General features: G+C 46.4%; 8 protein-coding genes and 1 non-coding gene across 9 annotated transcripts; 5 read left to right on the forward strand and 4 right to left on the reverse strand.

Annotated features, from left to right (window-relative positions):
* The first annotated feature begins 3773 nt into the window (after positions 1-3773).
* On the forward strand, positions 3774-5448 carry GGS25DRAFT_510030 (uncharacterized protein). Its single transcript, XM_049262618.1, has one exon. It carries the CDS (start codon positions 3891-3893, stop codon positions 5259-5261), a length of 1371 nt encoding a protein of 456 aa, XP_049112191.1. The 5' UTR covers positions 3774-3890; the 3' UTR covers positions 5262-5448.
* Positions 5449-6514: 1066 nt separating this feature from the next.
* GGS25DRAFT_526160 (Golgi phosphoprotein 3) lies at positions 6515-7766 on the reverse strand (the record flags this gene model as incomplete). The annotated part of the gene is made up of 4 exons (XM_049264930.1): positions 6515-6604; positions 6679-7130; positions 7200-7446; positions 7515-7766. 4 exons carry the CDS (start codon positions 7764-7766, stop codon positions 6515-6517), a joined length of 1041 nt encoding a protein of 346 aa, XP_049112192.1.
* A 1370-nt stretch (positions 7767-9136) lies between these two features.
* GGS25DRAFT_526161 (GroES-like protein) lies at positions 9137-10430 on the reverse strand (the record flags this gene model as incomplete). The annotated part of the gene is made up of 3 exons (XM_049264931.1): positions 9137-9879; positions 10018-10294; positions 10356-10430. 3 exons carry the CDS (start codon positions 10428-10430, stop codon positions 9137-9139), a joined length of 1095 nt encoding a protein of 364 aa, XP_049112193.1.
* A 742-nt stretch (positions 10431-11172) lies between these two features.
* Positions 11173-14331, reverse strand: GGS25DRAFT_510054 (uncharacterized protein). Its single transcript, XM_049262619.1, has 3 exons — positions 13587-14331; positions 12675-13483; positions 11173-12604 (listed from the first exon to the last, which is right to left on the reverse strand). The coding sequence occupies exons 1-3, from the start codon at positions 14055-14057 to the stop codon at positions 11623-11625; spliced, it is 2262 nt and encodes a 753-aa protein (XP_049112194.1). The 5' UTR covers positions 14058-14331; the 3' UTR covers positions 11173-11622.
* A 976-nt stretch (positions 14332-15307) lies between these two features.
* GGS25DRAFT_510055 (uncharacterized protein) lies at positions 15308-17383 on the forward strand. Its single transcript, XM_049262620.1, has 3 exons — positions 15308-15610; positions 15694-16124; positions 16200-17383. Exons 2-3 carry the CDS (start codon positions 16005-16007, stop codon positions 17214-17216), a joined length of 1137 nt encoding a protein of 378 aa, XP_049112195.1. The 5' UTR covers positions 15308-15610; positions 15694-16004; the 3' UTR covers positions 17217-17383.
* Positions 17384-18693: 1310 nt separating this feature from the next.
* On the forward strand, positions 18694-18797 carry GGS25DRAFT_t114. The gene has a single exon. It is a non-coding gene; the product is annotated as a tRNA-Asn (tRNA).
* Positions 18798-18994: 197 nt separating this feature from the next.
* Positions 18995-20003, reverse strand: GGS25DRAFT_526164 (carbohydrate esterase family 4 protein; the record flags this gene model as incomplete). Its single annotated transcript, XM_049264932.1, has 3 exons — positions 18995-19068; positions 19130-19651; positions 19757-20003. 3 exons carry the CDS (start codon positions 20001-20003, stop codon positions 18995-18997), a joined length of 843 nt encoding a protein of 280 aa, XP_049112196.1.
* Positions 20004-21263: 1260 nt separating this feature from the next.
* GGS25DRAFT_510058 (uncharacterized protein) lies at positions 21264-21766 on the forward strand. Its single transcript, XM_049262621.1, has 2 exons — positions 21264-21291; positions 21370-21766. Exon 2 carries the CDS (start codon positions 21410-21412, stop codon positions 21731-21733), a length of 324 nt encoding a protein of 107 aa, XP_049112197.1. The 5' UTR covers positions 21264-21291; positions 21370-21409; the 3' UTR covers positions 21734-21766.
* Positions 21767-21932: 166 nt separating this feature from the next.
* Positions 21933-25571, forward strand: GGS25DRAFT_510063 (uncharacterized protein). Its single transcript, XM_049262622.1, has 5 exons — positions 21933-23278; positions 23343-23357; positions 23425-23661; positions 23716-24955; positions 25010-25571. Exons 1-5 carry the CDS (start codon positions 22460-22462, stop codon positions 25384-25386), a joined length of 2688 nt encoding a protein of 895 aa, XP_049112198.1. The 5' UTR covers positions 21933-22459; the 3' UTR covers positions 25387-25571.
* The last annotated feature ends 23 nt before the right edge of the window (positions 25572-25594 follow it).

Raw genomic sequence — 25594 nt, forward strand, 5'->3', positions numbered from 1 at the left:
GAAGTGAAGTCAAGTCAAGCCAAGTCAAGTCAAGTGAAGTGAAGTGAAGTGACAGTGTGAATTTGTGAAAGCAGCTATGAAGCCAGTTGATAGTCGTTCATGTATAAATAAATCCAAAGTTCCAAGTAGGTATAAGTATAAGTGGATTGGTTAATACAATTAGTGTCGACTGTCGTAACTGATTGGCGACAAATTGCAAATTGCAAATTGTAATTTGCGGTGGGTTGCAGATAATTTGGTAACAAGTTGGAAGTTATACCTACACTATGTAGGTACTTGGTAATAGTATTAGTAGTATTAGTAGTAGGCGTAGTGCGCTACCACCTAATACCTAATAGGTAATATGTACCGTATCGAATTGGCTCAGATTGGGCGCACGTGGGTCCAGCTACTGCTAACGTAGGTACGCGACAATAAAAAAAAAGAAATAAGAAAAAAGGGAATCGATTGATTGAGTTAAGTGCGATGTCCCCGATGGAGCGAGTTGTACCGGGTATACACGCTATTGAGTAACGTGACCTTGAAATCGTGTGGTCGGTGCGGCGTTGGAGATGGAGTTCGGTCTTGTCTGAATAACTTCGCGAGAGTTGTGTAGGGAGATGCGCGAAGTAGAAAGGCGAGCCAGACTTTATTCGACTAAAAAGTCGTAATTATAGAGGTATAAGACTTCCAGACTAGTGTAATCAGATGCACTGGATTTTAGTGCACATGAAGAAGAAAAAAAGTGAATGGAAAAGTGCGTCTAAATGATAAGTTTAGATGGATTTATCTTCAAAACCACATCATTGTTGTGATGAAAAAGTAGTAGAGAAGAGGGAAGAATTGAGAGTTTGTGAAAGATTGCGGAAGAGATGGGGATGGCTACGTTTTGGAAAATGAAAATGGGAATGGGAATCAATTATTTCTCCTACACGGCGAAGAAAAATGGGGGCACGTTCTAGCTCAAGCTACCTAGGTAGAAATAAGAGTTGCGTGGGAAATTTTATTATTATTAAAAAAATTGAATTAGAGATCGGAACTAGGTAAGCCTGGGGGGGTGTCATTGGAACAATTAGGAATTCAAGGGGAAACTGGAAACTGAGCAATGGGAATTTTGGGGGGGCAAAAGGTAAGAGCAGTAAGAAAACCGAATTAGGCGCATAGCCATTAGAGCCATTAGATCGCGAAAGTCATCCGACGGGGGAGGGTCATGGTCATGGGCAAGGTCATTAACTACAAATGCCTAGGTAGGTTAAGAGCCAAGTGGTGGTCCATCTGGCCAAAGCTCGGGGATGACGATGGAGCCTAATACATTATTGTACCAAAGCCAAAAGCCAAAGGGGGGGAAACTTTGGGAACTTTAGACAAATGGAGAACATTGAATGCATGTAGATAATGTAGAGAATGTAGAGAATGTCAGGTAAGTGTGTAATTATGTACATCGTATATACATACATCAAGGAAACGACAAGGAACAGCTTAGGAAAGGAGGGGGGCGTATGACACTTCACAAGCAGGAAACGATGAGGTGGCCCTAGTTACCTAGGTACCTAGCATACTGGTATGTATGTAGGTAGGGTGTTCGTGACAGTGACAAGTGACAGCGAAGTCTTCTAGGTTCGTGTTAGGGCTGTTGTATACATATGTATATACTTCTATAACTATGTACATATGCAGACAGGTTACAAAAATAAAAAATAATGAACAACGAAAGCACCAGGGGTATGGTAATGCACCGGGACTTTCCCTAAAAAGGGAGAACCAGGACGGGAGTTATGAAGGACCTAGGACAAAAACAGATACTTCTATGTACATACATGTACACTATTAGGTGGGATCGCATAGCTATCAGCTAATTAGCAGTCTTGGAATACAAGATAGAAGAAGGTAAGGAACTAAAAATTCCCGATGTGGCTGGACATACTGTAAGTATGGGGTATTGTACTTTCTATCGCTAACTAATGCTCTTTTCACGTATCAATTATACATACCGGGCCCAAAGCTATACATTATATGTACATCCATACATCTGTATACATAATACTAGCGTATGTACTACTGCATGCGGATCGCTTACATGTATGTACATGCGTAGGTACATAATCAGTACAAAACACATACGTACATATTAGAGTATCTGAGTATGCAGGTACTAGGTACTCAGTAATGAAATCAAGAAAGGGCAAGAGATTTCTTCAATTGAGACATCCTGTACGTGTGTGAGGTACGCTTTTGTCGTTGAATGCACATCAGGCAACGAGCTGGAGGTAATGTCGGATGTTATCTGAGACGATAAAAATGTAGGTGGTCAGGTACAGCTGCAGAAGTATATCCTTTTCTTGAATGGGTCAGCTATCTAGGGACGCGGGTTGGATGAGCCGAGCGGTCGGCAAACTTAAAAAAGGTAGGGCGAGTGGGGAACTGTTGGATTTCATGCAGCTTGAGCCTCTAGTCTCTCTCCGCCCGAATTCGTAGATGTGTACTTAGGTACTTTGTATACGGACAGGAGGGAAAAGGTGGGGTACGTACTTCTGTTTCATCAACAATCCCCAACGTCTAACAGGACCCACCAGATTGGTTTAACGCAAGATAGCCGCGATACTTACAAGGGTGTAATTGACAATTGGAGAAATATTACTAAGATATGGATGCACGAAAAAGAAAGACAGGGATCTAAGGTTAAGTGTGGTACCTATTATTAGACGTAACATTTTCAATTCTATACGTATATAGAACAAGTTCTGCACTTTGCTTGCATCTGGCGTTTCTATGATTTTACATTTGTGCCTTACTAGTTGATGCGATTTTCATTGACTATGAGTTAGGTAGGTAAGTAATCAATACCTGGATTGGGTGGGGAAATGAATGTGCCGAAGGATTTGAACTTAGAAGCTTCCTCCTTTCTTTTCTTTACCCTTGCGCTATCACAAAGCAGTAGTGTACCTAAGACCTATGGATGTATTTCTGACATGGCGGGATTTCTCTCGGTTTAGGTGGGGTTTATGGTGTTGTACATACTGTGCTATACTGTCACATATGTATCAACAAATCGCACGTTTTTGGTTTACTGATCAAGGGCTGTGCATCCATGAATCCTTTAAAATATTACGGGATGAATTGGCAAATAAATGACTGGTTACTCAGCTTAGGTTATGTACTTATATGGCAGTACATGTACCTACTAAGGTTTCTTTAGTCCTAGAACCTTGAATGCCAAAAATGTTAAGAGTGTCAGTTTCCAAGGTTATCTTGCTTTATAAGATATTGTTGCTGATACATATGTACCTAGTAGTGTATGTGCTCAGATGCAATAGTATAATCATGAGATAAATAATTTAATCAGTCCATGAACATATACAATTTATGTAGCATACTTGTTTAATTTAGTTGTAATCTATAGCATTGCCCGATTTAGAGGCTGCATGAAAATACTACCTCGAATTAAGCTGAGGAGTAACGTAACCCGCCAAGGATTGGAAATTCGTTCTCTGCCGGTACGTACCTCTTTTAAGTTTCAGCCCAAGACCCTTGCTTCAACTCCCGTCACAATGAAACGCGGGCCGATGACGTATCATTGGTCCGTTAAGCGTTCATCCGCGCTTATTCCTTTTAGCTTCTAGAATAGAGCTACTTGACGCTAGTGATACGCTATTTGATGCACCAGCCACAGATTAAGTCTTTATCAGCTACATTCAAGATACAAGTTGATACCCGTGACGATTTAGAGGGGCGTTAGTGGCTGTTACGTCAATCTTCCAAATTTTGTAATTTCTTCGATTTCTTTCGTTGATTGAATTATGATCAACCCAGTTAACACCAACACCAACGCCAACACCAACCTTCCCCTTCAGAGTTATATTTTCTCAAGCATCCTTTTGATCTTATAGCACAAACTAAGTTATATATCAAATATGGATTTCCTCATCACAGATATCCAGGAGAAGGAAGTGACTCAGCCAAAATCTCCAAGCTTTCCTCAAATTAAATCCACGACGACTGGTTTCCCCGAGCACAAGAAGCGCACGCGCATCTCGACCTTCAAATCAAAACGGCAGGGCGCAAAGTCTGATGAGAAAGCATTCACCACAGCTTCGAAAGAGCCACTTCCCACACCACTACACAATGCGAGCCCACCGACGCAACCGAGTAGGGGAGATTTAAAGCAAAATGAGTTTCAAGGCATAGACCGAGAGAACAACGAAAGACTGGCATCCATGTCCCCAGAGGAGATCGAAGAGGCCCGGCGAGAATTATTTAGCGGCTTGGATCAATCTACACTAGAGATGCTTTTAAAGCGCGCCAACCTCGACGAAGCCTGCAACTCCTCGCCCTTCGACCAGCCCAATGAAAGCAGCACCGGGGGAAATCCGAGCGAAGCGACGCGGACACAAGACCCTCCGAAGATACAGATAGAAGACACATCCGACCAGCCGAGCGTCAGCGCTGCCGATCCTAACGTTGCGCAAAGTCCAACTACCAGTCACTCCAAGCGCGTACACTTTGCTTCGGTAGCAGATGAAGACGAGGAAGAAAAAGCGACCACGGCACCCTTACCACAACACACACCCACTCACAAACCCTATGACGATGACGCAGCCCCGAGCGAACCCCCCAAAGACTACATAATCGACCCCAATGCCCCCAACGTTGATAAAGCACCCCTCCCCAAACCACACTGGCCGCACCCACCCCAACCCGCGGACCTCGACCCCCACGACCCTAATTTTCTCCAACTCCTTCACGAGAAATACTTCCCCCAACTCCCCGCCGACCCCTCCAAGCTAGCCTGGATGGCGCCCGTGCCAACACCCAACTCGATCGCAGACCACGACAGCCCCTACCACCCCTCCCAATCCTCCCTCCCCGTATCCGCTCTCCGCTTCGACTTCCGGGGCCTCCTCCTGCCCCCGCGGATCTCTCGCGCCGTCCCCGTAACCAAAGGTCTGCACCACCATGGCGAGGCCCCCGAGGCCGCGGGTTACACCGTGCGCGAGCTAGCACGACTATGCCGCAGCGCCGTCCCGGGGCAGCGGTGCGTCGCGTACCAGACGCTCGGCCGCGTGCTGTACCGGCTCGGGCGCGGCGAGTACGGCGGCGCCGTCGATGCCGTGCCCCAGGGCCTGTGGGCCGAGTTCGAGGAAGGGGCTGTCCTCCGCAGTTTGTACGAGGAAGCTGCGACCGAGGAAGGCCGCGGTCACCGCAGCGCGAGGGCGTTTGCCATCGAGGCGATCTGGTTATTCGAGAAGGGGGGTTGGAAGGAGAGGATGCGGAAGGGGAGGTAGAAGAAGAATAAAAACAGAAACAGGAAAAAGGCAGAAGTAGAAGTAGAAGGATAAGAAGTAAATAGGATACCTATGCTATGAAGCCTACCTAGGTAGTAGCTACATACCTCTAACTAGCCAGCTAAATGGTAAAAAGGAAATGCAACCTTGAAGGAACAACAGCAAGGTTTTTTTTTTTTTTTTTTTTGCTGTTTTGTTGTTTGCTCCAAACATGCAGAACAATTTGAGAATTCGGAAATTCTTCAAGTTACATATATATACAAGAATAAGAAGGTTGAAGAAGAAGAAAAGAAGAAGAAGAAGAAATAATAATGCTCATGACATGACATGATCTTGATATACATCGTCTAACCACCTTCCCATACCCACCTACCTACCTAGGTCAGGTAGGTAGGTATTAACGTGATGTAGAATCATCAAATTAAACACAAACCCCAGCAACCAACATCCAACCAAACAAACAAACCAACAAACAAACAAACACAAAACCAACCAGCCCATCAAATAAATAGGTATCTATTCCCACAAGACGTCAGTCATATACGGCGGCAGTAGTGGCGGCGAAGAAAGAAGAAAGACCAAACAGAAACAAATCGTGGCAAAGAAGAAGAAACACCGAGGGGAGGACGAGGAGAAGCATGGAGGATGAGAAAAAAAAAACAAGAATCCATGATTTTTAGACTATTACAACACGGTCGGGAAAAATGACATGATTGATTGGGAACCTCTTCTCTCCTTTGCAAAGTCCTTGCCTAATGGGTACCGTTAAGAAGTTTTCTTTCCATCCCTTCTCTCCTCTCCTCCTCCTTTGAACCCCCCGTCCTTTCCCCCCCTTTTATAGCTCTCTTCATTCCATCTCTCCCTATTTCTAATGGGATGTTTGTGTAGGTTTTTTGCCCGTCGCCCCGTCCGGAAATCCTCAGTGGGTTCATGGGCACAATATTCACATGCCCCCTTTTTCTCTCTCCTCCCCCGTGTATCATTTCGTTTGTTTCAAAAACCCCGTGACTCCGCGGTTACATGCAAGTTTGTTCCTGAATCAAACCTCCTTTCTTTAATCCAGAACGACTCTCGTCCGCAATGGTATCGTCGAAGAATAACGGGTGGGAATCGGGTTGTATTAGGAAATTGAGAATTTAGGTATTGGGTAAAATGGATATGGTGCCGGACAGTCAAGTTTGGCGAGGTAAAGTGCCAGTTAGGTTCGTATCATAATAGTGGAAAGGGATTAAAATTCAGTTGGGAACTGGAGTCTACAGTAGTGAATCAAGGCGAGTGAACACGCTCAAGCACGCGGCAACAACTTCAAGTTGCAATTCCTTATCCTTGGCAGTATTGATTTCCTGTGGTTGTATTTTGATTAGCATGATATTGCTTTCCGAGGGAAAATATTGGGGGAAGGATCAAGTAGACTCACATCGGAAATGACTTGGGGAAGGTTAGCTCCGATCCCAGTGGTGGTAGTCTTCTTGCCAAAGGGCCACTGGGAGTACTCGGCGAGTAGCTCGTCCGTCTGTGTGAAAGCGCGCTCTCGAGCCTCATGACCCAAGGTGCTAAGCGCGTTTTCTAGGACGTTGGCAGCGTAGGCGGCGCATACCATGGAGATAGTACGGATATATCGGAACTCGAGGTTCTCGGGGAGGAACTGGGAAGCGGGAAGAACAACGGTACGCTGAGTTAGAACGTTTCTAACGCGCCGTCGAATCTCGTCTTTTGCACCACCATCCGCTACGGGGTGGGTGGCCATGTCGAAGAGCAAGAAGTTACGTTTTTCGGTGCGGAGGATGCCCTTGTCAACGAGGCCTTTGCAAAGGCGCTCACGAACTTGCTTCAGTTGGTAACCGATCTTCATGAGGTTCCAGGTTTCTCCTACATTGCGCGTAACCATAGTCAGTAACCAAATAAAACGATGGCGATTTTAGGAACAAGTTAGCATACCGCTCATCAGGTCGATCCAGGAGCTGACGCTCATCTTCTCGCTTTGCTTCATCATCTTTAAAGCCTCGTCGAGTAAGACCTCTCCCGTTAGGGTATCGTCAACGACTTCGATCACACGGTCGGCTAGAGGAAAACGCCGTCTAGATGGATCTTTTTGCATGCTGATGCGACCGCGGAAAGCTAACTCGAGGACGATACAACCGCGCAAAGCATAACTGATGTTATCGTTCCAAAATGAGAGGTAACCCTATTTGATTACAGGCTTCATTAGGACAATTATTCTATACAGATGAATGATGCTGGGGTCGTCAATACCTGCTTGTCCTTAAGTCCCAGTAGTATGACCTCCTCCATCAGGGTAAGCTTAGGCTGTTTACTCCTCTCGGCGCTTTCGCTGATGTCGCGCGGATCAAAGGCAATCTTGTGGCCATTCTCGCTATTCTCGTAACTCGTCTCGGGGGCGCTGTCGCGCACATTTTGGGCAGAGTTGGATCGATTGACACCATTGGTCTCATCGTTAGCCGCGCCGCCACCCGCTCCGCGGCGTCTCGTCAATCCCGACGACATATTATTATTGTTATTATTATGTTTTATCCTTCCCCTTTTATCAAAGGTCAATAGTAGGGGTCGGGCTTGAAGTTGAGGTTCGGGTTGGAATTCGTCGCGTGAGGGTAAAGATCCCTCAAAAGCACCAAATGTGTTCAATGCTGTAATGTAGTAGTCAAAGAGTGTTTCTCGAAGTCGAATCGAGGGAAGTAATTGTGGGTTCTAGGATTTTTACAATTAGTATAGGTAAGCAACTGACGTTGCCCGGATACTATGTAGGGTACTGGATAAGGTATAGCCGGGACGAGTTGGATGTTTTCGCAAAGATGATTGATTTGTATGTAGGATTATTATTTTTTTGCGTCCCCTTTCCAGCTCACGATCCCTGGGGGGCCCTGGCACGTACTTGTACTGCAGTTTAGTAGAATATTTAAGAGGTCGATCCTATAAAAAAGGGTGGACCCGGCGTTAATCAATGGTTAACACTTTGGCTAATGGACCCTCCCAAATTAGGTACTTTATTTATTATCCCTCGATAACAGAATCGTAGTATGTAGTAGTTAATAGTAATGGCAGTAATGGTAGTCGTCGTAGTTGTAGACGTAGTCAAGTTCGAAGCTGAAGCCGAAGCCGAAGTCGCATTCAAAGTCCAAAAGCTCCCACAAATGGCCAAACTGGACGAGTGGACGAGTGGACGAGTCTAAGACCTCAAGGGCTGAATTGTGTCTGGTATGTCTGTCTGGTTTGCCTGTCTTTCTCCCTGTCTGGCCTATCTGTCGCCGTTGGTCAACAGTCGGACAAATGTATGTTGCGACGTGTGGGATAACCAATCAAAAAAGAAATAATAATAAAAATTAAAAAAGAAAATCGAAACAGGAACCTGGAAAAATAAGATAAAGCGATTGAAATCTGTTAAATTGAATAACTCACCAATAACTACAATATCCCTACTAGGTTAATGTAGTAGGGTGGTACTGGTAAGTATAAGGAATAATAGTTGGTGGACTAGAATTGGTGCATCATTTTCTTTATCTGGAGGCTTGCAGTGCACTCTGGCAGACTCTGGCAGTAGTTAAAGATGCTGGACTGACTTGGCTGACTTGGCTCACTGGACATTTATTTGGCCTTAAAATTTTTGGCGCCAATCTTCTCGGGCCCTAGCAGCTTTTGAAACCAACCGCACCGCCACAGTTTAATTGCATCACTCAAGGTTTAATTTGTTCAGCCTCATTTGACGTAGCAAAGTTCAGTTTGTATGCCTACCCTAGAACAGTCAACCATAACTTCAACTTTATCACATTCATCTTTCATGTTAGATTCATTGTTGGGAGATATTATTATTTTTATTTTTATTTATCATCAACCCAAATGTAATAGGTTAAAGTACCTCCTTAAGTTCCAAAAGCCTTGTCATAATCAACAAGTGTAAATCTATAACGCACGTCATTCCTACGAACCCTATCAACTGCCTCCGCGCACCCTTTCTCGCCCACCGGAATCGTCTCCACTATCGGAGTCAGCTTCTTCTCAGCCGCCAGCTTTAGCATAGCAAGGCACTCAGGTCGGGAGCCGATATGACTAGCACCTATACTCGAGCCGTTCGCCATGAATTGTTTAGGGCTCAGATCTTGCATCGGCTTATCGGGGATGCCGACCTGGTGGAACTGGCATCCAACTTTCAGTATCGACAAGTAGTCAGTGATGTTGAACTCGTGTGTCATGTCCGCCGTATTCAGCACGAAGTCGAATGTGAAGGCTAGCGGCTTGGCCCAGTCCTTGTCCCCGCTACTGACGAAGTGTTTTGCGCCCAGCTTCAAAGCGTCCGCCTTCTTGCTAGGTGAGTGCGAGATCACGGTCACTTCGGCTCCGAGCGCCGTGGCCCACATCACTGCAAAGTGGCCCAGCCCGCCCAACCCGACGACGGCGATGTGCTTGCCCGGACCCGTGCCTGCTCGTACAAGAGGTGACCATACCGTTAATCCTGCGCATAGCATAGGTGCCGCATGGTGTGACTCGATTGCGTCGGGTATGGGAAACACGAAATACTCGTGGGCGCGGATATGCGATGAAAAGCCTCCCTGACTTATGGTCTCGGCGGGATCCGCTTCCTTTGGATACGGAGCGCCGTACGTGTCTATATTCGAAGTCAGTCTCCTTCATGTAGACCCTTCCCTATTTTCACTACCCCCCGTTACAATATTTCCTTCCGGCAAGTGCCCGAAAGACCTCCGAATTGGGGGGAGGGATGTGAGTTATGAAAAAGGTAGCTTACCAACCATGCTTGGGCAATAATTCTCATTATTGTTCTTACACTGCCCACACTTGAGGCAAGACCAAATCTGCGCACCCACACCTACGCGATCTCCAATTTGGACATCCTTAACTTTGGACCCAACTTTGACCGCCTTGCCTACGACCTCGTGGCCGACGCACAGCGGCGTCGGGGCGTCACCCCAGCCGCCCGTCACCGTGTGCACATCTGATCCGCACACGCCACAGCACTCAATCTGGATGTCGATATCGTTATCACCAAATATCTTGGGTTTGAACTATGAGCGAGATTGACTGTCAGTGGGTAGGTAGAGAGTGGAAAAGGCCGTAATTACTAACAGATTGTTTTTTAAAGTCCTTGTACTTCCCCAATTCCGTTATCATGAAACCCTCGAATTCGTCAGGGTACGGCATCTTGTATGCTGATTTCTGCTTCTTGTTTTTATCTATATGAATTCCAGATATGTATATGGTTCTCAATCATAGATACGAGCGTTCATGTCTTTTCAAATACAAAAGTTTAGAAGTTCCTACTTGGAAAAGAATTCCTAAGTACGCATCATCAGTATTTATACACCAACTACATCATCATCATCACAAACTAACTCCTATGCAGCTACTAACAAGAAAAAACCCACTCGTGAGACAACCACAAATGGCTATCCGCCCCGTCTATAAACACAATGACGACATGATATCATAATTCCCAACACCGTTATCTATCTTGCGGGTTTCCCAGTGCCACAAGCAAAACTGGTGACGTAGCTCATTAGCAACCGGAGGGGGGGGGGGCGTTGTTTTACGGCTTTTGCATCCGATGCGTTTTCGTCTTTGCTTTTTTGTTGCGCTTCTATGACATGACGATGAGATAGACAGAACAATTGAGCCCTAACTAAAATTTTGTTTAATTATTTCAACCTGGTTTGATCAAGAGCGGTCTATATTGCTACGCCGAAAGGTGAATGATTGACCTCTCACTAAACGGTTCTCCTCGTTTATATCAGAATATCCGATAACAGCCAAGAAAGAGAATGCTCATGCTTGAGAAGACTAGGTACTGTACCTAGGTATGATTCAAGTAACCTCGACCCTGAAATCAGATAATCCCCTAACTACGACTTGGGGTTCTAGCTCTAGCATAATCTTCAAAAGAAACAAAAGAAGAAAGACGATTCGAATTTTAGCCCTCGTCTCTACTATCTATAATACATAGACATTGGCCAAATATCCTCAATAGGTACCTAGAACCTCACATCAATCCCTCGTAATGGACGATCTACATATGTGTATGTACAAGTAGGCAGCATAGCCTCGGCACGAAATAATCTCTTCGCAAATGAACTTCTAGTAATAGACACTCGCGCCATCTATACATTCCCGGTGACAATTGAACTGAAGAGGGATAGGGGGCTTATATACACACACAACAGTTATCTTAAAGTCATCATTGCTGGCGAAGCGAAGCTGCTCGTCCTCATCTTTCTACACAGATCACATTCGTACCTATGCATACACACATTACTGGGTATATACGCAACCCCCAAAGCCACCTGTTCAACTTTCCCCTTAGGTTGGAATACCGATCATCTCATTGTAATAACCAAATCTAGTAACCGTCTCCGAGGAAACCGCCGCTCGACATGAACTGGATTTGATATTCTCTGAGACTGGCCCAATTTCGTAACTCTTCCTCTTCGTTTTGAGGCGTCATCGCTACATTACGTGGAGCCGCTCCCACCTTTTCCAACCTCATAAGGATGTCGAGGAATCCGTTCAGGTACTCCTCCGCCTTGGCAGCTACAACTCCCTTGTGTTCTGCGCTGCCAGGTAGCAAGGTGCTAGCTACTTGCCGTATTTTGTTGATGAGCGAGCAGCCGTTTGGTTCCATGTTTAGCTGGTTAATGGACGCTAGCACTGTGACGAGATTCTGAATGATGACTTCTCGTTCGTCTTCCATCATCTTATCTCGCTCATCCTTCTCCTTGGTCCTCTCCCGTTCAGCAAAGTTAGGGCCTGCGCGATGTGCTTCGCGGAGGTTGAGGTATCGCTCTACAAAATAAGAACGAGTCGCAAGTTGTGATAATTGAATATTGGCTTTCTGTATCTCAAATTGGAGATGGCGACGACGAACAGGCTGCTCCGCAAATATGCGTCGCAAATCATTTGTAGCCTGTGCGTGAGGGAGAGCAGGCGGATAGTACTCCAAGTCCGAATTATCGAATCCCATGTTGTGGTTCTGAACATGTTGGAGATTATCCGTCTTCACTTGAAGCTCTGGGGGTAGGTCCTCGGCAGCCTGTTTAGCACTTGCCAGGGCGTTGCTGAGTATATTCTTCTGGGCATTCCAGTCGAAAAAACTTATCCCATAGCACATATCGACGCCGATCAGTTCATTCATCGTCATGTAGACACGAACGTTACGGTTGAAGCCAGTAATCAACGAAACAGTACCTTCGGGTTGGGGCAGTATATGATCACGATATATGTGCTCATCGTCAACTTCTGCAGGCTGCTCAGGGTACGGCTCCTGGGAAGTAAGCGGGGGCAAAGGGATCTCGTTAATGGATACTCCTAGCTGGGTCATGGTTCTAAATGATTATTAGTACATGTTAAGCTATGCTTTTAGAAGTATCATCGAGTAGCTAAATAGAGTCTTACCTAACCCCAGCAACCATAACCCAAAAGATTCGCTTGCCGATCTGATCCTGTATGTGATCGATAGGCTTATCAACCACAGTGTTAGATTCTGATCCAAGGGCGAGTGACTGGGAATCAGTACTGGGTTCGCTTCTTTGGCGATGGATCCCAAGCTCTCGGCAGAATGTCATGGTTTCCGTCAGGAAGCGCTTACACATCTTCCATTGTAGTGTATCAGCGGCAGCAATTCCCAGAAAGTAGCTGGTCGCTGCATCATCAATACTCATCTCCTCCTTCATTATGAAACGGGAGCCCCGAGCTTCCATTGCAACAGCTCGACATTGTTCCACCATGGAGGATGCAGAAGGGAAGAGGCCGGTACTGTGCTGTGCCTTGAGGTGGGCTCGCGCACTTCGGGGAAAAGAGCCGACAAGGACGCCCACCATACTAGCCAGCAATGCCAAGAATTCACCACTTGATCTATCCATGCGGTTGTTGAATGCGGCGCGGAAGGAAGGTTCGTGCGGGAAAGGCAACAAGGGGTGTATGTAGGTGAAGAAGTCGTCGATGAGCAGCTCCAAGATGGGCCAAGGCGCAATGTTTTCGGCATCCAAAGCGCCTGAAGGGGGATTTGCGGCAATGGAAACCAACGTCTCAGCGGCGTGATGAGGGACAGGAGATGCATCTTCGTTACCGTTACGAGGCCGTTTCGCAGCTCTCGCAGCCTCAGCATGCTTATTGGGTGGTCCACGTCGCTTCATCTCTCGGTTGAAGGTGCAATCAACTTGAAGATCTGCACAGGGTTTACATGGCGGGCCGCTCTCGTCGCACTGTATTTGGGTGTATGTTAGATTGCTTCTGAGGGTCATGTGGTTGGTTGGAAAAGAAATAGCAAGAAGACAAAGATTACAGTAGGTAGTCACAGCAACATACCTTGACCTTTCGTTGGCTGCACATATCACAGGCACGTCTTAGTCGCGATACCTTTTGCGACGCAGGTGTTATTGCCGAGGGGGGGCTAACAGTAGGCGTTGTGCCCATAGCAATAAACTGGCCGTCGCCCATTTGTAGAGTTGCTGACTGAGCATACTGCTGCGCTAAGTCGACGGGATCGGGAGTTGTTGGGTGAGCTGCAGATGCAGCTTGTAGGACCTGAAGGCCATGATGCGCGACGGTAGTAGCGGGCAGCTGTGAAGGGAGGCCATCATATACTTGCGATTGATCATGAGGGTGAAGATGTGGAAGAGGTTGGTGTTGTGGTTGTGGTTGTGGTTGTGGTTGAGATTGAGGTTGAGGTTGAGAGATGGCTGGTGGCGACGGCGAGGAGGATTGGGGTTGTGATACTGAAGCTGGGACCTCAGCTGGCTCAGCTTCAGCAGATGAAGGTTCAGGATAAGATGCCATCTAAGATCGTCATAAACTGTTTAAAAGAAAGGTAATAGGACTAATGTACGGCAAGTTGTCGGCGGATGTCCGGGGAATCTTCGTGAGATGCGGCGTGCAGTTGGTCGACGCGATTTGTGTACTTGGTTACTCGTTTCGGTACTTGGCTGCTTCAAGGATGGTTGCTTAGTGGTTGATTTGAGATGCGAGAAAAAGCCGAGAGGGAAAAATAACATTGAAATGTGAAAGAAGATTTAGACTAGGCCCACTCTTTACCGTTACTACTGTGTACGGTACGGTACCTGACTTATCATTGGATGTGTAACTAATCTGTATGGTAATCCGTATGGCAGGAAAGCACCGATAAGGATAGCGATAACAGCAGCAATGTTCAAAGGTCATGTATGTGCATGTAGGACTTATTCGCTACATAATGTATGTACTACTAGTAGTAAAGCTGAAGATCGACGCTGAATGGTATTTATACCGTACAAGCGGTCTTCAATTTAGATGCTTACATGTATATATTCAGAATTATCTATAATTAACATGTTCACTTACTCAACCATAAATTTTATGAGTAATCTGAGAGTGACTGCTTATGCGTAAACTATCCATGAAGGTAGTTATGTAGGTATGTATGATATGGGACACAATGAACATGATACTACATAGATGCCTTAGATAGATAGGTGGGTGCCATATATATGTAGGTATGTATACTGCATTTGAAACTCAGGTGTGCTGGGACAGGGGTCCACGTGACTACCCCCAAGTCCCTCAGTCTACATGTACATACTTATGTAGGCTACAGCCGTGCAATTCCCCAGGCTTCGGTGAATCTCTATTGAAGTAATGGGTCTTATAAACTCCAATCACCATCACATCCTCGGATGCTAGTAAGAGTCATCATTGCAAGCCTTAAGCCAAACGATGATACAGAGATGCCGCGCTTAGAAGAATAATCTTATTGCCATGCACAGAAATGATGTAATATAGAGATTATTAAGCATGCATGTTTATACAAGGGTGAGCTGAGTTCGTATGAATGATTTCATCAAGGTACATATGTAGGTATCAGTCAGGTACTCACTGCTGCCGCGATGCGATTTCCAAGATTATGGAATTACATGATGGGAAGGCGCGCTGCTGCCCAAACATGTTACTGCCAGGTACGTATTACTACTAGTAGTATGTAGGTTTATGGTACATATGTATGGCCAGACACTCGGTCATCGCCACCAACCAGATACATGCATCCATGGATGCATCATAAACGGGCCGTACACCGGGAAGCAACATCCCATCTAAAATCAAGTCATGTGCCTAGACTGCAAACGCTTTCAATCAATCAGACAACATTTGGGAAGGGCCGTCCGCCTTACTATCTCGCCCTACATAATGGTTCGGATGGTAGCAGTTGCAGCATTGCCTTCAATAAACGAGCGAAACTGCAACTGCCCTCAGCATAGAAACATGGAAGGCTCCTACTTACATAAAGTATTTAGAGTACCTAGGTAGGCATATGTGCACGGGTGGGTGCCACATGTGCAGTAAACATACCTGCTACATAGGTACCTACCTACCATTCCATGAATGTCATTTCAACCTTCAAATGTTTAAATATTGGTTCCAGATGTTAACCATCCAGTGTTAGCCATCCAGAAGAAGAAGAAAAGCCCCCACCGCTGGGCATTAACATTGCCAAATATCATTTGCTGTCTTCATTCATATTCCGTCTAAAATCTTGCACAATCTGATCACTCATCCCGTGTCAACTTTCGATATACCCACCTAGGTATCTACGCCTATAATATCCATCTTCTAGTAGCCGAGAGCATTTCCAGTACAAAGACAAGAGCACCGAAAGCAAGAACTTGAAAATCTCACTCTTGTTATCGTTTTATACACCCTCCAAGTTCACACCTACTTCCAACAGCATTATCACCCACAAGCGTTTGGCCCGTCATGCCACCAATACCTGCGGCAGACCCCACTTCTCCCCTTGAAAGAGGGCGTTTGGCCTGGAACACCTACTTGACTATGAAAAGTCAGGACTATCGAGGACTAGCTGAGCTTAGACGTCAAGTAAGAACCTCACCTTATTTCAAACAAGCAGCTGGTTGGTGACTGAGGCTTACTCCTTATTTTGGGCGATCATAGGGATGGGAAAACCCCCAAGGCGATACGCATTTCAAGACCCAACGAGAGCGTGCTGATTACCCTACGGCCATGGGGAAGCTCAAGTTCTTTCAAATGATGAGAGAGATTGGCGAAGAGATGAATAAGTTTAGTTCCATCTTGAAATTCTCTGATAAGCTAACTGATACACCTTTGCGTGTCTTGGACTTGTGTTTCGCGCCTGGTGGCTTCTCGTCTACTGTCATGGATCTAAATCAGCGCGCTATTGTGCGTGGCACTACCCTACCACCATCACTAGGCGGCCACGAAGTCCTGTTTCCACAGTGGGAAACGCATCCACGTTTACGCATTAAGTTCTGCGACCTTACAATGCGTGCCGGTGAGATGGGAATCGATCCGACTACTGTCCCCGAGGAGCACCCTGACCGCAGCAACTTTGACTATTCTATGCGCCTTTTCACTAAGGATGCATACGGCGATGATGAAGCAGATGAGCCATTCAATCTCATCATTTGTGATGGGCAAGTTCTGCGTACACACGCGTACGCGCGTGCTGAGTACCGTGAGAATTGTGAAGCCGCACGCTTAACACTCTCGCAACTAATAATTGGCTTGCAACGACTTCAGGGGGTGGGGGATAACGGGCGAATGGTGATATTGTTGCATAGACCTGATGCGCTGGACACGGCTTTTCTGCTATGGTCACTGAGTACATTCGCCCGAATCAAGCTGTTCAAGCCAAGAGTTAAGCATGCTGTACGATCATCATTCTATGTACTAGCTACAAAGATACGCGTGAACAGCGACGAGGCAGTTCGGGCCATTGATGGGTGGAAAGAGGACTGGACTGTAGCAACTTTCGGAACCGAGGAAGAATGGGAAGCGCGGCGTATAAAACAATTCTACAGCCTGGACGTTGTGGAAGATTTGATAAACAAATTTGGCCAAGAGCTAGTACGGCTCGCGGAGCCAATATGGCGTATCCAAGCGCGGAAGTTGAAGAAAGCTCAAGCGGCGTGGAGTAATCCGACGGGGTAGATTGATATATACCTCGGATATGCTTAGGTGCCTAGGTAAATAAGAATCTGGAAGAAAATACACATGTGTAGAACTGAGGCGGTACTTGAAAGAAAGGGGTAATCGCTTGGCGGTGAGCCTTATGGATGTTACGGTCTAAAATAAGAAATTGAGTTGTTGGAGCTAGACCTATAAATGATGAGTGTTGCAGTATCTACAGAAAGTTGTCAAGCTTTTGAAGGTACGTATAGGAATGATACTTGTCCAAGTACCCTTATGTGGATAGAGTGTGTCAAAGGATGCCGTTGTCTACCTCGGAAGATGTAGAACAGGATGATAGAGACGTAACGCTAGGTATTTATCCTGGCATTGAAGTTGAGCTTTACAAGAAGACCGCTCATATGAAGGATACCTATACATTTTGAGTGACATCGGATGACTGATGTTCAGTCTGTGAATTCTCGATAGAGGTAGTAGTCAAAGACATATGGAACGTTAATGGCGTATGAAAAAATATGAAACTTGCAACACGTACTGGGATTGTTACCCCCCAATACCATGATCTCCTTACCTACCACCATTTCGTTGTCGAATTCAATATCAACTTTCTTTTCGACATTGATCTTTATACCGCCTACCTTTAGGCATGAAAGTGTATGCAGAGAGGCTAGCCTACAGATACTAATGATTAATGTCATTCTTATTTGCTAGACTCCTAGCCTCCTTTTCGGTCTCGTTGGGCCTTACTCGAGATGAACCCAATACCAACTAGCAAGTCGCGATCAATGACTACTTGATTGACCCCCAACAACCTCCCTGCGATCTTGCATCTGCTAAATGATGTCGAATGATCTTCCAAATGGCCACGAGTAATCAAAACAGAGGGACCTTACGCTGACCTCCCCGATTTCAGAGAGGAATATATCTATTGGACCCCTAACTGATTCATATGATTCTCCAATGCAGTTGCCCTCGGTCGGTTAGCTAATTCCTTCGAACTGCCCGCAATGAAGGAATTAACTGCCACCGACTACCTATCTGAGCCGTGGTGGATTGAGGGTTTGATGCAGGAAGCACCACGACCACGACAAGCTGAATGAATCACTCACCAATCTACGGACAGTTGAGGGCAACTTTTAGAATAATGGGGAGAATGTGAATTCTGGACGAGAGAGCCATTGGGAAGTCCGTAGGCTACAGAGGAACACTTGGGCTTATATTACGGGTTGTCCAACATTTGCATCCACAACAGTCAATGTGCGGAAACAATTTCGACAAATTCAACACAGGCGCGGCAGGCTGACAGGAAGTCTTTGAGGGAGGAAACACTTCCCTATTTTATAGCATTTAGCAGTTGAAACCCATTCGATGTATCAATCATGCAATGTAAGGAAATCCACGAAACTAGCAGCTAGCACGAAGCCCTAGGCTCGCTAACATTAGCGTGCTGTGCTAGTTATATAGAGCGGAATAACAGCCCCATGATTCCATGAGAAATTGCCCATTGGCCCAGTGGTAAAGGCGTCTGACTGTTAGTTACTAGCTTCTAGCAAGCAAAACAGCGAAATCAGAAGATCCCTGGTTCGACCCCAGGATGGGCAGTTACCTTTTGCCATTTTTTGGTGTTTGCTTATTTATTTATTTTTTATTTTGTTATAGCGAAATAAGAATTATCATTATGGACTAGCTACAGTTCAACTTAACTTCTATTGAATTCGCGATAGGCAGACAAGTAAGTAGGTTAGGTAGGTTCAATACTAGATATTGATATCTACTACCTATATACATCCCCCCCCTACTCAGCAAGTGGTTTGCCCATTGCCTTCAAACGTCCCTTCTTTGTAGGCGCCATTGGCATCGTCGAGACACTCGGCTAGCAATCGTCTCATGTTAGCAACTAATCCCGCCAACAACGACTCGAAGCATTTACTCACCAACCGTAACAATCTGCAGATTGTTCGTCTTAGCCCAGTCGATGAGCCAGTTTGTCAAGGTGGTGACAGTGCCCTGGTAAGTCTCGTGCATGAGGGGGATGTGGCCGTTGCCGGCGGCGCCGGCCTGCTGGAACTTCTGCTGGCTCTGCTGCGGCGACTGGTTGTTCCAGTCGCCCGCGTCGACGTCGTCCGTGATCACCGTGTAGTTCATCTCCTTCATCACGCCGAGGAACTGCCCGCCCGTCTCCAGGTACGGCGGCCGCATGTACTGCGGCTTCTTGCCCACCAGGTTCACGAACGCCTGCTCCACCTTCTCCATCTCGCTCTTGATCTGCGCCGCGCCCATGCTGCCCATGTGCGGGTGCGTCCTTTTGGAACGGGGAGTTCGCGGGTTAGCTGGACCTGGGAAACTAGGTAAAGTGTGTCTGGTGTGGGTTTGCTTGCCGTACCATGTGTGCGAGGCAATCTGGTGCCCGCTTTCATACGCCTTCTTGACCGCGGCCTGCTGGTTGTAGATGCAGCCTAGAGTTATACGCCTGTCTGTAAGCAAGCAGCTTGGCAACGCAACGCACTCCCCTACACCACACGGAAAACACAACAAAAAAAAGTCCTCTCTCTCGTACTTACCGTACAGGGTGCCGGTCCAGAAGAAGGTCCCCTTCACCCCGGCCTTGTCCAGGGTGTCCACCAGCGAGGACGTGAACTGGTAGGGCCCGTCGTCGTAGGCGAGCGCCAGCACGCCGGGCTTCGAGCACTTGCTTATCACGGTGCCGGCGGTGTGCGCGCGCTTGAACACCTCGACTGGGTTCGGGACGGCAAGGGCGGAGGCGCTGAGCGCGAGGGCGAGGGTTGTGATGGCGGTTTCGAAGAGCATCTTGCTTGCTTGATCGATTGATTGATTGATTGATAGTGGTGACAAGGACAAGTAGATAACTCGGCGCGAAGGAAAAGAAAAAAAAGGGGGGGGGAGGGATCGTGGGTAGGTATCAATTCTACCTACCTCTAGGCTGGGCTATATATATATGTACCTCTTGCATATATGTATCATGAGAGCCGGGGCGAATCAGACTGGGATGCCCGGAGCTTCTTCCAGACCCCAACTTGTGGGGTATACCCCTGATCTTGTTCCCGGTGCCATAACGTGGAGATGGATATAACCTAACCTAGGTAGGTAGGTAGGTAGCTTCCGTGGCTCAAGTTTCAAATGCTCCGGCTCGGCGTTGAGGGGTTGATTGGCGCTTGTTATGGGGCGTGGTTAGGGAGAGAGAGAGAGAGAGAGAGTAAGGTCTTATGTGGTATTATATACGTCGCCTCCCATACCTATGTACCTATTTAGCCGCGAGGAACGTCTTGTCTGCATGTGGTTCAGGGTTGACAAGCCGAGCCTTTGACGTTGCCACGGATGGAACGGATAAAAGGATGGCTTGTGCATTAATAATCTAACCTTGCACTTCATGTGAACGTTGAAGGTATTGATGGCGTGTGCCTATCTGTGTTTCTATAACATGAGTAGTGTAGTCATCCTTGGAACACTACCCCTGTACCGTGCCCTGGCCACCTTACGAGAAGGATACCGATATCCAGCGAAGAGAGGTAGAATGGCGTTGAAATAAACTACGCAATGGCACAAACAGTGTAACTGGATAGGTACGCGCCTTTCGATTTTGAAAGATTTCATCAAGATATTAGTTGAGGGCTTTGATACTTGTTTCAGTTCACAATTTAACTAACACATTATGGGATGTATAGAGATCTTAAAGAATGTGGTTATGGATCTACTCTTCGCGGTTTATTCTGACGCTATCCCGGGAGGTTACTCGAAACTTTTATGATTTCTTCATATACAACGAATTCAGCTTTCTGGGTTTCCTTGGATGAAAACGTGATTACAAATTAGCAAGTCGCGATGGTACGTGTCTTGGTAATGTGCATTTGTCAGTGAAGCTCTCGGGATGGGTTGCCATACATAGACTGGATGTTGAGGAAGTGGTCTTGCGAGGGTGCTTCACAGTCTACCTATATATAGGAATATGTAAGAAAACATACCAGATCGAGTACTAGCTCCTAGTATCCTTGATGATATTGGGGTGTTTATGATTTGATTTATCACATTTTTTATATGTTTATACATCAACCCAACTTGAATCTTTCCGTTTCCGGGGCTATACGACGCCGAGCAGGTTTGTGATGACCCGATTAATGCATGGCGGGACAACGTTGCGATGCGCTGAGATACATACCTCCAGGGCTAGATGCTATCTATAAACATATAAATCGACAATGAAGCTATCAACTTCCCTCCTTTCGATACTGGCCACAAGCGCCACCATCTTGGCCCAGCCCATTGTCCTGAACATGGCTCGCGAGCAAGGCACCCATGAGCAGCCTTCCCTTGTTGCCAAGGGCGAGGAGGCCGATGATTTCAAAGGCCTCAACTACAAGTCTTCACCAGAAATTAGCGTTGTCGAGGCCCGGAAAGTCTTGAGCGAGGAGACTTTGGACGATGGTACGGAAGGGGTCTGGAACTCGGCGGATGGAAAGCGTGAGGGCAAGAGGGAGAGTGAAGATGTTGCTGATGATGACTTCAAGGGCCTGAACGGTTGAACCATGCGAGGAAGTGCTAGGTACCTAACTATGTACAACTTGAACATTGAAGTTTGAACTGATTCATCGTGGCGCGGCATGTGGCTCCTACATAAATAACCTAAGGTTTCGCCTGGTCTGACCGCCTTTGCTTACCTACCTAGTTTACCTTGACACCTGAGATGACCTTGGAACTTGGAAGTAGCCTGGAGTTCAATCAATTTGAAACAGTGTCTTACCCTTAGTTAGGCGTACTCGTGCTGTACATATGCAAACACCCGGCTTACGGTTTACAGTGGATATTTTTGGGATTTTTTCTTCTGCCATATGTTCGACTTGAAGTATACGGCCGAATGTATCCCTTCTTGGGGATTGGTGCCAGGACCTACTGGCGGTAGCACAGCAGAAGTCTAGGCGGATACGATAACCCTCATTTGTCAACACGCCTTGGAAGGACAGGCTCAATCTATACAGGACAAGTAATACGATATTAGTCGAGGCTAAAAGAAAGGTACACTAGATTTATCATAAGAATGTAGGGATTTCTCCTTCATCTCAAGGAGATGAACTAAGTAACCTTGAGATGACAGAGAATTACTAACCAAACCTGTTGCACTACTATTCCAAGCTCAGCCAACCCTTGTCACACTCAACACAATGAAGCGAGGCAGCTAAACCAATTCATCAAGCCGTGGAGACTAACCGGATGTAAGATGCCTACCAAATAACGCGACAGCTGTCACTACAATGAACGAACACTATACGAGCAACCTCGCTACTCGAATTCGTGATGGAGCATCCCTGGAGCAGGTGAAGAAGTTTATCGAGAATGCTGAGAATAAGAACGAATGTGTTACCGCAAAAACTTTACGTGATGAAACTGCTCTCCACATAGCAGCCAGAGAAGGGGATGTCAACATTCTTCGTCTGCTTATCGACAATGCTGAGGATAAGAACAAATATGTCACTGCAAAAAATTGGACTCATCAAACTGCCCTCCATATAGCAGTTGAGTTCTGCCATGCTGACATGGTTCGTCTACTTATCGAGAATGCTGATGACAAGGACAAATATGTCACTGCAGGAGGTCGGTACAATGAAACTGCCCTTCACCTAGCAGCTGAAAAAGGAGACGTCGACACAGTTTGTCTGCTTCTCGAAAATGCTAATGATAAGAACGAATATGTCACCGCAAGAACGTCATATAATGCAACTGCCCTCCATTTAGCAGCTAAAAGGGGAGACGTTGATACGGTCCGTCAGCTTCTCGATGTTGCTGAGGACAAGAGAGAATATATCAGCGCAAGGGATCAGCGTGGTAAAACTGCCTTCCTTATCGCAGTCGCTGCTGACAACGGGGGCACTGTTTCATTTCTCTTGGAAAATGGAGCAAAAGTAACGGAAGAAGGCTGGGGTGAGGAAACAGTATGGGATCTCGCAGTTCCTGAAAAGGGAAATGAAGGGGAAGTCATTGCTGATTTTATTCTTCGAGAAGAAGTTGAGAATCAACGTGTGAAACAGCTCCGTTGGGGTTTTGGTAAATGGGAGACAATAGATGGCAATAGTGTAAGCCCGATGGTGACCATGCAGGAAAAGGGGTTAGGTATTTTGCTAACAAATCATTGTGTAGATGGCCCTGATAAATGTACTCAGCTTCCGCTATTTATACCTACCTAATTGGGAACCTTTTTATTAATTAACTATTATGCTAGATGCTCCTCGGTCTTATCGCTCGCCTCATATCACAGGAATGCCCCGGAAACCGTGACGAAGGCACCAAAAAGTCCATACCAACCCTCATGTGCATCCTCGGCCAAGTTCGTCGAGAATTCCACGAAAGCCAGGAGGCACCCCAGCACTTGAGATACAGAGAACCTTTGTGCATTTTTCAAACTTTGAAATATTCAGAATGTAAACAAGTTGGTTCCAAAGATTTCGTTTCCCTTGTGGTTAGTTACGTCTACACTCAGTCCCTGTGAGCAGTTGGGTTTTGACAACTTTAGTTGCCTTTCATTTTCATCGATGAGTTGTTGACCATAGAAGAGAGGAAGACAAGTCGTATCAACGTTAAATCACTAAAGTATTGCAATAGCGAAACCGGAAAATGGCTCGAGAATCATATTGCGCATACATTAGATGAGTACTGCCATCCAGCGTTGCCCCAAGATGTTCTTGAGTTCCGCAACCATGACCAGGTACTAAGTCGTCACGAAAAGAAGAGACAACAAAGGGGAAATGCTACACAAACACTGCCCAACGATATCGATGGAGGACACCCCTTCGAGTTTCTAGGTGAGCTATGGATTTTTGCATGGGCATATCTCCGTAAGCTTGGTTATTTGATAGATCTAGGAACGTGGAAAATGCCCGAGGGTCACCGGCAAAAGAGGACGGTAGCCAACAAGGATCTATCACCAACAAGTGCAGTCTTCATCCACCAAACTTGGATTTGGAAAATTGACAACCGTGTGATCGCAACCCTACCGCTGGAAATGAAATATGATTTACATTCCAAGGGGATATTTGAGAAAGATGGGCATGTAGGTATCGCATTTGTTCTTATGTATCTTGTGGAACTCTTCGATAAACCCTCAGGCAGGACACACACATCGCTCCTCAAAATATACGAGAATGAGTTGTCCATCATATCGGAGGAGGTCAATTGGTACATGAAGAGTGTGCTTGTTGAGGACATTGACATCGACCAGGAAAAGGCTTTTTTCCACGAGATCAGCGACCTTCGCGAAGAGCTTTCGATGATAAAATCGGTACTCGCGGAGCAGGAGGAAGTGTGGGAGGAATTCATGAGCACGGCGTGGCCTCATCAGGAGCAGCGTCAGCAGCAAGGTTATCAATCATATGCGAAAGAAACCGAACGTGGCGTGCCACAAATTCCAGGCGGTTTTAAGAATGAAGCAGAATGGAACGCGGTCTGGCGGCCTCGAGTATTATTCAACAAATACCGGCGACGAATTGCGAAACTGGAAGAAGATGCCGAGAGGGTGGAGCGAAATATTTCGACTCAGTTGGACCTAAAACAAAAGCACGCAGCCTTGAAAGAAGCCCACTCTACAGCTATCGCGGGCGCGATGGTATTTGGCTTCACGATCGTCACAGTCATATTTGCCCCCTTGTCGTTTGTTGCCGCACTCTTCGCACTCCCCATAGACAAGTTCAATGAAGGGAAAGCTGGAAACCAGCAGGAAGGTGTTTACTCATCTAATTATGTTGGAAAATGGAGTGGTAAGTTGGCTAGCTTCATATAAACTATTGGCTTAGTGCTGACCGAACTATTAGCGGCTACCGTACTGATCTCAGTTGCTGTGACTCTACTAGCGATGTGGGCTGGGTTGCAGTTCGCAGGTCTCCACGTTTGGGGAAAGAAAGGGCTGCGAGCATACATTAGACAAAAAGCAAATGCCATCCTCGCAGAAGAAAGAAACGCGGGAGAGAAGAGCACGGTAGTTGAGGACAGGGGATATGAGGACACAGACAAGGACATGGAAGATGAGGATACAGAGGAGGGGAGCACGCAAGAGAGGAATAAAGAAGAGGGGGAGCGAGAGGGATCAGTTGGGTATAGGGCTAAGTCAAAGAGGCTTATGGAAAGATGGGGTACCCTTTTCAAAGGCAACAAGACCGCTGATGTTGAGCGAGGGTATCTAAAAACCTAAGAAGGTATCGACGCGACACAGAGTGCCACTATGAGGCTATTATATAGGTAACCTAACCCAACTGATGGGCTCGCTTCTACTTCAATCGATGTCTCTCCTTCGATTGTGAAGAACTTCTTTCATAAAGAGCTGTGCTAATCCTAAAGTGTCCCTGGAATAACTGTTCTGACCAGCCCAATGACAAGTACCACCTGCTTACGTAATACAA

Source organism: Hypoxylon fragiforme (assembly GCF_022984875.1).
Source record: "Hypoxylon fragiforme strain CBS 206.31 chromosome Unknown GGS25scaffold_10, whole genome shotgun sequence".
NCBI classification, from domain to species: Eukaryota; Fungi; Ascomycota; class Sordariomycetes; order Xylariales; family Hypoxylaceae; genus Hypoxylon; species Hypoxylon fragiforme.